Genomic DNA, 13,636 nt, shown 5'->3' on the forward strand with positions numbered 1-13,636 from the left:
TGGGTCTGGGTGGGTTACTCTTCGGAGGGTTGGTATGGAATTGTTGGGCCGAAGGGCCTGTTTCCATACTGTAGGGAATCTAATCTTAAGGGACACTAAACTCAGATCAGGGTTGATTCATATCTTTTTGGAAGTTATACATTGAGATGGAAGTTTAGCTGCAGATAACACAGTTTTGAAAAACAATAGCAGAGTGGTGACGTACAAACAGACATATATCAACAGCTAAGTCTGGGTCATAGGACAGAGATAAGGAAAAAACAATGTGTATGCAAGAATTGGAAGACTCTCTCAACTGTAAATGTCAACGCCTAATGAAAATGCAACATTTTGCCAAGAAATCTGCCATCTTCACTGCTCTCAAAGAAAAACTAAACAGTGGACCTCAGGATTCACTCCTGCAACTTAAGAATTCAGAAAAAATTTAAACTGCAACTGCTCTTTTTAAGCTCATTACTTGGGTGATGTTAATGTTTCATATGTTGCATTTTTCTTCTCTGACTCTGCTTTATTTTACTCAGGAAAACCTTGGAATTAGTTTGCCTTCATTTCTGATCTGGTTAACACGTTCAATTGAAGTGGTTCAGCTATGTGCTAAAGAAAATAAAAATGTTTCTTGCCATCACCTGAGAGAAGGTTAAAAATAAAAAGAGGGAAGCCAATCACAGTGATGACAGCATCAGAAATCGCCTCGATCCCACTAAATGAAGGGAGGCCTGGGACAAAACTAGAGTTGGATCAGGGCAAAGGAGGAGTTTGCCAGTTTCCCAATTCCCTCATTGTGATACATCACTTGCTGGTGGTGCCCTGGTGTGAATTCCAAAACCATCCACATACAAGAGAAATCGGGGAGAGGATTAGAAATCACAATGCATGCAGAATGTTGCATTATTAACATCCTCAGGCTAGTCTGGACAGAAAAAATGCATTTGCATTTATAATTGCTTCCTCCTCCTCACTTCACCTCCACTGCAGTATCTGAATTGGAATGATAACAAAAAGGATGTAAAACCCTGGCATTATTGAGTGTATGATGTACACTTTCCTTTGAATATCTGATTTTTTTTGTATTTTGTTCCCTCCACTCCAAGAAATGCACATTTCCCAAAAGCACTAACACACTTTACAAGTTCATTCAAGTAGTTATTGCTCAAGTGCAAATCTACAAGAGCCCAACAGGACAAAACTGAACCTGTTCTTATATAAACAGCGTTACAATTACATTGAAGTATTGTATGGCAGATTGCATGCCTTGTTGATTTTTTTTCCTCACTTTAAAGGTATCAAAATTATCATAATTCATTTAATTAAAACTACCTTTAGAGAATTAGATAACAAAAATATTTTCACCAAATACTTTGACAGCCTTTGATCAGTGCTTACCGCCCTTGCTCCAGTAATACGACATCAGTCCAGCCCAGTTTGGAGAGGTGATATGCCACTGATGACCCTACAATCCCTCCTCCACAGATCACAACATGAGCCTGAGAAGGTAATGGCCTCACATTCGAAACGGGTGCTGTTGAGCTTCGCCTCCGACAGGTCTTGGGCAAATGGCATTGTGAAGGGCAGATGACATCTGATAGTAGCCGAGGGAACATCTCAGCCCAAAGGCAGCTCCGCTTGGGTACAGAGCAGCTCCTCATGATTCACCAAGAAAGAGCCAACAGGATAGATAGTATCTGAAATAGCAAAATACAAATTCTAGATACATAGACTAAGAACAACTTGTATTTCTACAACTTTAACTGAATACAGCATCCCAAGGCACATCAACGGACAAATACTGATGCAGATTGAGATGTAATTAATGCTGTGAGCAAAGGGGCAGACAGTGAATTAGTCTTAAAAGGACAATAGACAATTGGTGCAGGAGTAGGCCATTCTGCCCTTCGAGCCTGCACCACCATTCAATATGATCATGGCTGATCATCCTTAATCAGTATCCTGTTCCTGCCTTATCTCCATAACCCTTGATTCCACTATCCTTGAGAGCTCTATCCAACTCTTTCTTTAATGAACCCAGAGACTGGGCCTCCACTGCCTTCTGGGGCAGAGCATTCCACAACAGCCACCACTCTCTGGGTGAAGAAGTTTTTCCTCAGCTCTGTCCTAAATGGTGTACCCCGTATTTTTAAGCTGTGTCCTCTGGTTCGGCATTCACCCATCAGCGGAAACATGTTTCCTGCCTCCAGAGTGTCCAATCCTTTAATAAGGATGAGTGAGAAGAGTGATATTAAAGAAGAGTGAGAAAGCAATTCTTGACTGTACGCTGATGCATGACCAGAATTGGTTGAGCAAAGCAAATGGACATTGTTGGAGGAGTGCAATCCCTGCACTTCAGAAAACTGAAGCAGTTTGCAGAGGTAAAGAGAAGTGAGGACATTGTGGGTTTGAAACTAAAACAAGTCTATACAGCACTCCAAATGAAGTATTCATCTAAGGAAACATGGTACTTTTCAATGTGATACAAACTCAGCTCTGTGAGATATTGACCGATTCTATTAAAAAAACCTAGTAAAGTGAAAATACACTGTTAACCTCATTTGTTTGTTTACCTTATGCAGCATCAGGAATATAAAAAAAAATTCAAAACATCCAGAAGATACTACATCTGTATCCATGATGAGGATAGTTCAGAAAGTTCATTTTGTAAGAAGAACATAAGTATTATACAGCAAAGAGCACAAATCTGAAGGGGGTGCAGAAGCAGAGCGATCTCGATGTACAAGTGCATCAATCTTTGATGAGGGCAGTTCAAGACTGTTGTTAAGAATATGCATCATCCTCATCTTTACCAATAAGAGCACTGAATACCAAAGTGAGAAAGTTACATTATTCAAGCCTCAACCAGAGTACTACATCCAGTTTTGGGGGTGCCACACTTTAGGGTGTGAAGTTTTGAGAGGCAGTACTGAAATGATTCATGAGTACGGCCCCATGAATGAAGAACTTTTCTTAGAGAAAGATTGGGGATGTTGGGACTGCTCTTCCTGGACAAGGTTGAGAGGAGATTTGATAAAGTTCTCAAAACCATCAGCAGTCTGGATAAGATAGATAGGGAGAAACTATCCCCATTTGTGGAAGGATTGCAAACCAAAGGATACAAATTTCTTGTAAGTGTGAAAAGCAGCAAGTGATAAGAAGATAACCTTGCTCACATAGCAAATAGTTAGGAACAGCAAAGCATTCGTTAAGATTTTCAAAGGGCAATTGGATCATCGCCTGAAAAGGAAGAATTAGCAGAACCACAGGGAAAAGTCAGGAGATTGACACTTTGGTGAAGCGCGCGCTCCAGGAGAGGTCCAGCATTGAGACAAGGGGCCGAACGGCATCCTTTTGACGGAAGGCAGCTCGTCAACCCAACCCCGAGTGGAGCTGCTGCGGGCGACAAGGTCCAAACTCGCAGAGGTGCCAGGCTGGCGGTATCCCCGGTCCTCCCTCCCTCCGTCCGTCCGTCCCAGCCGCTGCCCTTCACACTGACCCCGGCCTCCTCCTTCGGCAGACCGGGCACCCTTTACCTCCTCTGGGCTGGTCTCTCACTCACCAGGGGTTCACTGGCCGAGGCCGCGATTGCTGGTGTGTGTTTATGGGTATATGTGCCTGCCGCTCGCCGACAACCTCAGCCCCTGGTCACATCCAAGGGGCTACCAGCGGCCAGGCCGGGCCTAGCCAAGCCTCTACCTACAGGACGTACTGACGTCATCGCGCATCACCAGCACCGCCGCATCGCCCAATGAGCGCGGAGGTGTGGTCAGAGACCCCGCCCTTCCCTCCGGGCCCGGTAGAGAATGATTGACAGGCGCAGGACTTCACTGAGGAGTTGGTGTCCAAAGTTACAAAGTACAACACCAGGTTATAGTCCAACAGGTTTAATTGGAAGCAGTAGCTTTCGGAGTGCTGTTCCTTCATCAGGTGGTTGTGGAATCCAAATCAAGAGTGGGGGATTTAACACTAATCATAACAACATTTGTACAGCAGCTTCAGATTTATGAAACCACCTAAGGCTCCCCTGTCCAAATTATTAAACAAAATTTGACATTAAGCCACTTGCAAACAACAAGTGACCAACACGTCCATCTGATTTGATTTATTGTTGTCACGTAGACAGTGAAAAGTTTGTTTTGGAGTCCTAGAGATGCATAGCACAGAAACAAACCCTTGGGTCCAACTCATCCATGCCGAAAAGATATCCCAAGTTGATCTAGACCCACTTGCCAGCACCCGGCCCATATCCCTCTAAACCCTTCTTATTCATATACCCAGCCAGATGCCTTCGCCAAAGTGGCCTTTGGAACTATCCTGAAAGATCTGAGTGAATAATAAAGGTTAGAGGGAGGAAATACTAGAGCTTCAGCCATGGGGCAACTGGAGGCAAAGCTGCTATTGGTGAACAATCAAAATCAGGGAAGAACCAACATCAAAATACAAAGATAGGTAGAGGGGCTTTTGGATTGGAGAACTTCACATACATTGGAAGGAGCTAATCCACAAATGAATTCCACAACAAGAATTTTAAAATTGAAGTGTTTTCAGATTAGCAGCCGTCTTTGGTCAGCAGGTAGATAAACGACAGGTGAAAAGATTTGATTCATGCTTGGGTACTGAGTGCAGAGTTTTAGGTGAGCTCCTTTATTATAACCAGACAGGGGACCAGTCCAACAAGGTAATTTTCAGACTTGTTCCTCAGGGATCAGTATTGGTTCTCTGCTCTGATGTATAACAATCTGGACTTTGTTATGCAGAACATTAAAAATTTGCAAAGAATTTTAAAAATTGAAACAAAAGTCAAGGAGATAGTAGCAGACAACAGGACAAAAAGACTGGTAAAATGGAGAGAGACGAGGCAAATGAAATTTTGTACGGAAGGATTTAATATTTCATTTTAGTCAGAAGAGATGGGTTTTTTTAAAAAGCGAGCATTTTAAATAAAATGCTGAGTCAAAGAAACATGGAAGTTCATGTATACAAATCTTGGAAGGTGGCAGAACAATTTGGTGAGGCCTCTTCTGTAGTACTGCATGCAGTTCTGATCACCCTGTTATAGATATTATTAAACTGGAGAACTCTGAAAAATATTTACTAGAATGTTGCTGGGAATTGAGGGTTTGAATTATAAAAATAGGCTGGATAGGCTGAAACTTTTTTTAGTGGAACGTAGAAGGTTGGGAGGTGACCTTGTACAGGTTTATAAAATCATGAGGCACATAGACCCTTGCTATTCACCTTATCTATTTCATAAGGTGGCAGAGTTAAAAGCTTGGGTACATATTTTTAAGGTGAGAGGAGAAAGCTTTAAAAAGGACATAGGGCAATGATTTTTGCACAGAGAATGGTTCATGTTTGGAATGAACTGCCAGAGGAAGTTGTGGATGCAGGTACAGTTACAATGTTTAAAAGACATTTGGATAGGTACATGAAAAGTAAAGGTTTGGAGAATATGGGCAAAACACAGTCAGGTGGGACTAGTTTAGTATGGGAACTAATTAGACTGAAGTGTCTGTTTACATGCTGTGTGACTCTGACTGAAAACACTGTAAAAAGTTGTTTAGGATCCCTAACATTATTAACAGACAAAAGTAAAAAAGCAAGAAAGTCACATTAAAATTCTATAAATTGCTGATAAGAATTCAGTCACAGCACTGTTAAATTATGGGTACCAGATTTTTTGGAACAACATTAAGGACAGTGCAGAAGAGATTTACTGGAAAGTGTTGTAACTATTCATAACTCATAATTAACACATTTTAATTGTGAATCAATTTATTAATATTTAATTTATTTCAGAAAACTATGTTTTCAAATTGTATAAAATGAGTGCACCAATTGCTGAAATTAATAGTAAGCCTGAAATAAAAGCACTCTCAACAAACTTGACATTAATTACAATTTCGAGCTAACCTATGTTAATTATCAATCTGAGAGTTAAAAACATAAATAATCGGCAACAGATGATCCATTTCTGGATCTCAAAGTTAAGCCAGTGTGTCTATTGTTATTTCTATAAAGAAGCTAACAGCTAGCTATTCTGTGAAAGAGAAAAAGTTTAAAATCAATTAGATAGAAATTAATCATCCCAAAGCATGCCAGGCTACCATAGAGATTTCAAGTGGAAACTTTGGTTAGAAAGTTCTTTTATGTTTTCTGACAGAAGCACGTAGTTTAGTTTGGACTTTGGGAAAGAAAAGCAGCTGGAACAATTGTTCTAATTTGCAGCTAGTGGGAGGAATTTAGTGGTATTCACAGTATCATAAGGCAGAAAGCAGTCAGCAAATATAGTTACAAAAACAGAAATGGCTGGAAAAGCTCAGCAGGTCTGGTAGCATCTGTGAAGAAAAAAATAGAGTTAATGTTTCGGGTCCAGTGACCCTTCCTCAGAACTGATGGTAGCTAGGAAAATGTTGGTTTATATGCAGAAGATTAGGTGGGGTGAGGGGGTAAAGAGTAAACAATACAAAGAGATATAAGAACAGTTGGACAGAAAAAGGGGTGGATAACAATAGGCTAGGAGGGTGATTAGCTGTTAATAGAGACAGTTAGTGGCTGACAATGGGTTGCATGTCATAGCAGAATGAGATAATAAGACCTGGTGTGTGGAGGTGGTGGCTAGGATATGGGAGAGTTCAAGCCCTACAGTTATTGAACTCTATATTGAGTCCAGAAGACTGCAGGATCCCCAAGCAGAAAATGAGTATTGTTCTTCCAGCATATGTTGAGCTTCCCTGGAGCACTGCAGCAAGCCTAAGATGTTGGCCAGGGAACAGGGTGGTATGTTGAAGTGGCAGGCAACTGGAAGCTCAGGATCATTCTTGCAGGTGAAGAATGCAGCCATTCTGCAAACTGGTTACCCCGTCTACGCTTGTGAGCAATGAATGCAGTAGACTAGATTCGGTGCAGGTAAGTGGCCTGGAAGCAGCTTTTAAAAAGCTGTAGAAGCTGTCTACAGAAAAAAATATCCAAATCCAAACAATGAGCTGAGCAATTGGTAACCACGACATCTGCCAAGACAAATTGGAGAATCACTCAGCTAAAAGCTACTAGAAGGATCATGATAATTTTCCCTCAATAACTAGCTGAAAATACTAAGGAGAATTCAAGTAAATTCTGGACGGCTGTGGCATATCTCCCGGGTTGTTCCTAAGAAAAGTGAATGAACCTTTTTACTGGCGGCACGGTGGCTCAGTGGTTAGCACTGCAGCCTCAGCACCAGGGACCCAGGTTCGATTCCAGCCTCGGGTGACTGTGTGTGTGAAGTTTGCACATTGTCCCTGTGTCGGCGTGGGTTTCCTCCGAGTGGTCTGGTTTCCTCCCACACTCCAAAGATATACAGGTCAGGTGGATTGGCCATGGTAAATTGCCCATAGTGTTAGGTGCATTAGTCAGAGGGAAATAGGTCTGGGTGGGTTACTCTTCGGAGGGTCGGTGTGGACTTGTTGAGCTGAAGGGCCTGTTTCCACACTGTAGGGATTGTAATCTAATCTTAAAAAAACTTTGTTCCCTAATCTAATCTAATCTAATCGTTCACGGGATGAGGGTGTCCTGGACCAGGCCTACATTTATTACCTGATCCAATTGCCCAGAGGACAATTAAAAGTCAACCACATTGCTGTGGATCTGGAGTCAGAAGTCAGTCAGACCAAGGAAGGATAGTTGTTTTAGGGAGGGAAACTCAGGAGTGAACTCGATGGGTTTCCTACCCCGCCCAACAATGGAGTCATGGTCATCATTAGACTCTTAATTCCAGACTTTCATTGAATTCAAATTCCATCATGAGCAAGTTGGGAACCAAGCCAGGTCCCCAGACATTACCTGTGTCTTTGGATTAACAGTTCAGTGATAATACCACTAGGCCAATACATTGCCTTCCCTCTTCTATAAAATAAAACTTTCCAAACTTCATAAGATCAGGCAAGTCTTAGGCAGGGAGGGTAGTTTGCAGGAGAGTAGAAAGTACAACTGGGTTTATGGAGGAAATATGGTAAGACATGTTGCCATTTATGCAACTTGCTTGGTTTAAATTTATATAAAGTTTGTTTAACAGCATGTTTTTATGGCATGATTCTGTCAATTAGGTGGTTAGATTGCTCCCTTAAACATTAATGGTCCATTCCAAGATCAAAACAAATTTTACAAGGGATGAAGAACTAAAGTGTAGAGGCTGGATTAGAATTGTTCTGGTAGAAATAATGATTGATTTTTCAATTGAGTATTTCTTTTTGATTTTGCTTTCATCTGTCTTCTCTCCAATCAGCATAACTTTATATTTCTTACTTTTTTTTTTGAAGAAAAAGTATAAACAAACAAAGATTTCTGCAGCTTAGAATAACACCAGCCTTTGCTGAGTTCTTTTCTGGTAGTATCAGTTTACTTTAAAATGTGCACAGCTGGAATTTAAGCAGGATACTGTTTGGGCTGCCGCATAATGAGGTGGTACCTCAATGTTTTTGATCTGTCTCAACACAGTCACACTAAAACAATACAACGCATTTAGTATCCCAAGGTCAATTTATATATAGTTAAAAACTTTGAGTTTATTATTGGTTTTGCAGTTTTACAAAGAATTCTAACAAAATGGAATTACTTGAATCGTATGACTTGCTTAGTCTAAGGTAGCAAAACCATGGCACAAGAGAAACATAGCTCATAATTACAGAGTAAAAAGCCATTTTATCAATGTGCTGGATGCAGAAGGTGTTACATCTTTGGAATTCTCCTTCCCAGGTGGCTGTATAAAATCAGTCATTAATTTCAAGACAGAGCTTGACAACCTTCTAGTTACTAATGATGTCAAGTAAATGGAGATCATTTTTACTGAGGGATATGATCAGATTGAAGGGATTGTGCTACTCTTTTCCATACTGTGCCATGGGATCTTTCAAGATTCAATTGTGGAGGCAGATGAATATTCAGTCTCCTGTCTCAACCAAAAATGATGGAAAGGAAGATTTAGTGGAGAAGTTGTCAAAAAGTTTAAAAGTGCAAAGTTTATGATATTTTGACATTGATATTAAATCAAGTTATAGAACTCAAAGTGACAGTCCATCATACTCCCACAAATGCACAAAACACCGCCCCCTTTACATCAGAAGTTCATGTAATGAAAACATTCCTAATATTTACAATAATTTATATACAATAAGTTGGTAAAACATGATGCCCAAATATTGTGGTTGATGGTGTTAGTAGGGTAAGTTCCCAGCCATACAGATATTAGTGGAATTGTCTAATGCCAAAAATGATTCCGAGAGCCTCTATCTGTGCATAATTCATTTCTGCTTTGTTTAACAATCTTAGTGCAAAATCTATTGGCTTCTCTTCACCACAAAGTTCTCTGTGAGAAACAACTTCTTCCATTCTATTCAGTAGTGCATCGCATGCTAGTTGTAATGTTAACCAGTTCAAAATAAATCAGGACTTCAGACTTTAGTACATTCTCTTTCATTGGTGTTCACATTGATCATCCCATTTCCAATTCTTATTTTGACATAATAAATTGTGCAATAGTTCGAGAATGGTTGCAAGATTTGCTACAAACCCATTGTTGTAATTTAACAAATTCAAAAATGATAGTTGGTTTAAATGTTTAGGTGTTGATGCCTCAGTTGTGGCTTTTACTTTTGAAAGTGACTTGTGTTAGTCTCTTAGCATCAAGGACATGGTTTAAATATTCAGTGGAAGATATAAAAAAGAATCACATTTGTCTTTCCTCACTCTTCAGTAGTATCTGAATTGTGTTTCTCCCCATGGCTAAAGCATAATCTATTGAACTCCTTCCAATCCAATTAAAATCTGGTCTATGACACATTGCAATAATGCAGGTGCAGGTATGATTTTAAATTGAAGTTTATGTTGAATATTCCTTTGTGTTGCAATTGTCAAGTATTTGTGTTACTCAGGATCTACATTATCTGGAGATAGACTTATCGAAGGTCAATTTTATTGAAAATCTGACCTCCAGCTAATCCAGCAAATAAGGCATTGATTACTGGCTCAGCACACTGTATCAGATTAATAGTGACCTTAAAGTCACCACTGATTGGTACCAATCCATTTTTTCCCATCACTAGTACAATAGTCATGGCCCAATCACTCACATTTGGAATCCAGTCATGATCAGCCTCTCTAATTCGGCCTCAACCAATGATGATTCCATGAGGCACTCTCACAGCCTTGCAATGTTTTGCTGGATTCTCATCCTCAATTGTCAATTTGCATGCTTTTCCATGCTTTCCAGATCCACATTGCTAAACAGAAAAGGAGTGACCCAACATGAATTAGTGTCGCCAGCAATGGCCAATTTAATAACTGCAATTTCTTGGATTGGCTCTGGGCTTTTCTCATTTCCTTCTTGTTCCATGTATATTTTCATGTTACTCTTTAGTTTTTGTACTCTTGCTGTATGTTGATCATGTTTATTCCTTAACACACCTAATCAACGTGCTCTTTGTTGCCACATTTTCTGCATATGGCTTCATTATACCAGCAATGTGCTGCTTTGTGACCAGTTTCTTCACACTGATGGCAGCTTTGAGTCTGTGTTGCTCATTTCTCAGCTGCCTATTTGTGAACTCTCATGTTTGAGCTTAGCTATTGAACGTCCTTGGCTGCTAGTTCCAGTGAGACTGTTGTTTCCAATGCTTTTTTTTCACATCTAGGCCCCTGTCCATTAGTAATCTTTTCTGGATTGCTTCACATCTTAAACCAGACATCAGTCTGTCTCCAACAGCACCTTTTAAGTGGTCACAGAATTCAGCCAATTGCTCTAAAGTTTCGACAAACTGGTAGATCAATGCTCCTTCATGCTGGTTGTTTCTGTGCTCTTTCAACGATTACCAATAGTTCTGGTGAAAAATAGTTCGAGAAGATTCCTACGTTTTGGAACTTGGCATCACACTCATCATGTGGTGAAAAGTTTTACCCCCTTAACAGTCAGGAACGCAGAGATGACTACATAAACTTCAATTTTGTTTGTTTGAACAAAAATAATCGGATCTCCGGGTGCAGGAATTTCAGCTCTGTATTTTTTCATTATTCAGTCTTCCAGCACCAAAGGTTCCCACCATTTTTCCTTAAATGGGAAGGGCCAACGTAACATGATGTACCACAAAAATGTTAGCACTACTTCACGTCTTCCTGTTTCAAAGAAGCTATACCTGAGGCTACCTGTTTCATTCCAAGTCTACACCCCTCACTGATGACATTTCCCTCGACCGTGGGTACTCGTTGCTCAGTGTTTCTTCAAGATGGAACACATGGTGAGCTTTTTCTGCACTGTTCACTCTTCCCCAGGATGAATTCATTTTTGGCTGACTTTGGCACAGCGATGACATTTTGTTTTCTTTTCTCATTGAAGTGCCTTCAAGATCTGAAGTGAGGATCCAGTAGATCTTGAAGCAATCTTGATCCTCGCTACCAGTTTTCTTCATGTTAGGTTTCAAGGAGGATCAGGAGGCCAAGGCATTAAACAGCAGGAGTTTTTTTTTATGGAGACATTCACTCTAAAGGCAGCAAGGTTAGAGAGAGCAATGTATATGCCCAAAACATCATTACTTCATGATTGGACTCAAAATGACAGTCCACCACACTTGCACAAACAGTTAGGGATGCCAGTCAAATGAGCTGCTTTATCCTGGATGGTATCAAGCTTCGCTCAGTTAAGTGTGGATTATTCTATCACACGAGGAGAAAGTGAGGTCTGCAGATGCTGGAGATCAAAGTTGAAACTTTATTGCTGGAACAGCACAGCAGGTCAGGCAGCATCCAGGAAACAGGAGATTCGACGTTTCGGGCACAGGCCCTTCCTGAAGAAGGGCCTGTGCCCGAAACGTCGAATCTCCTGTTCCCTGGATGCTGCCTGACCTGCTGTGCTGTTCCAGCAATAAAGTTTCAACTTATTCTATCACACTCCTGACTTGTGCGCTGTACATTGTTGACAGGTATTAGGGAGTCAGGTGGCAAGCTCCTCAATGCAAAATTCTGAGCCACTTGTAAAGGGTATTTACTTAATCAGCAACTGAACTAACAATTGGAAATCTCCAGAATATTAATAGTGAGAGATTCAATGATAGTAATTCCACGGAATGGTAACGGGTGATGGTTCAAAATTCTCTTGTTGCGGATGGTCATTGCCTGGCACTTACGTGATGTGGATGTTAGTTGCCAATTGTCATCCAGGCTTTGCTACATTTAGAAACAGATGGCTTCACAACCTGAGGAGTGAGGAATGGTGATCATTACTGTACTTCCCAATGTTTTGACCTTATGATGAAAGGGTGGCTGAAGATGGCTGGGCCGAGGACATTAGTGTGAAGATCTCCATCAGTGGTGTCCTTGAACTGTGAAGACTGACCATCAACCACAACAGTCATCCTGTATGCCCTATATAATTCCATAAACTAACAGTCCAACCTCCCACCCCAGAACTTACACACAATTATGTGATGATGCTGCTCCTTTAATAAGGTTATGGTGTCCTCGGGTATTTTTCTCCCCAGACAGGTCATAAAAGAGACAGACTCCGAAAAGTCCAAGTGTGAAGGGTTTTAGGGCCAATTTGATTATAGCAAACAGAAATTGCCTCAGGGAAAAAAGACTTTCAAGTTAAAAAAAACACTTGTACAATGAAAGGGGAGTTGCCAGTTCTCCCAGCTCAGCTTTTCTTTCTTTTGGTTTAGTCTGGCTATTCAATGAAAGCAGTCAGGCATTTGAAAAAACTGCTGGACCCAAAGAAGCAGGTCTCTCTCCCTCTCTGACATCTCTCCTGTAAGACCCAGTGTTTGATTTTACCTTTTATGCCAAAGGGTGTTTATGGGAATTGTTGCAAGTATTTGGAACAGCATCATCAAGTTGGGATGATCTGTTGGGTTTTCGGATAGGTTAAATTATTCAGTATTCTGTTCTCTTTTGTTTGTTTCATTTGGTAATCTTATAAATAAATTCTGTTTTGTTTAAAACTAAGTGGTTTGACCAACTTCATCCCTCCTGGAATATCCATGTTACACCTGCTTAAAACAACTAGAAAAGTTAGGGTCTGGGCTATTTTCTTCAAATATTTTGAGGGGATCTGGCCTGGTCCATAACAACTCCCATGGACTCTAATTCTGCTCGGGCACCATGATGCCCACTCAGTCAAATGTGGCGTTGATTTCAAGGGCATCTCACCTTTGGATTTTGGCTCTCTTGTCCATTTCTTTGACCACAATGAGGTCAGGAACCCAAATCAAGCATCAATGAACAGGTTCTTGTTAAGAAAGTGCTACTTAATAGCGCTGTTGACAACTTTTTCCATCACATTACTGATGATCCAGAGTAGATTGAATTGGGCTGTTGCTGTGTCCAGGATATACCCAGACTATTTCTCTCACTTCCCAGTGGATGCCACTGTTGTAGCTATAATGGAATTGCTTGGCTAAGGGCGTGGCAAGCTCTACAGCACAAATCATCAATACTACTGCCAGAATATTATCAGGATACATAGCCTTTTCCAGTATCTAGTGCCTTCAGTTATTTCTTGATATCACATGGAGTAAATTCAATTGGCTGAAGACCAATCCTGATCAAAGTCTTTGAGAAGACTTGTAGCTTGGGTGCTCGTTGTTGTGGTTCTGTTCGCCAAGCTGGGAATTTTGCGGACGTT

The 13,636-nt window shown here is 40.7% G+C and overlaps 1 protein-coding gene across 1 annotated transcript in view; it reads right to left on the bottom strand.

Annotated features, from left to right (window-relative positions):
• Positions 1-3,718, bottom strand: part of pdpr (pyruvate dehydrogenase phosphatase regulatory subunit) — a 51,419-nt gene extending 47,701 nt beyond the window's left edge. The window contains exons 1-2 of the mRNA XM_043707236.1: positions 3,548-3,718; positions 1,384-1,682 (exon numbers count right to left, since the gene is read on the bottom strand). Coding sequence (XP_043563171.1) covers positions 1,384-1,646 — 263 coding nt within the window. The 5' untranslated portion in view covers positions 1,647-1,682; positions 3,548-3,718. The remainder of the gene's footprint in view (positions 1-1,383; positions 1,683-3,547) is intronic.
• Positions 3,719-13,636: the final 9,918 nt, after the last annotated feature.

The sequence above is a fragment of the Chiloscyllium plagiosum genome, chromosome 17 (assembly GCF_004010195.1).
Source record: "Chiloscyllium plagiosum isolate BGI_BamShark_2017 chromosome 17, ASM401019v2, whole genome shotgun sequence".
In the NCBI taxonomy this organism is placed as follows: domain Eukaryota; kingdom Metazoa; phylum Chordata; class Chondrichthyes; order Orectolobiformes; family Hemiscylliidae; genus Chiloscyllium; species Chiloscyllium plagiosum.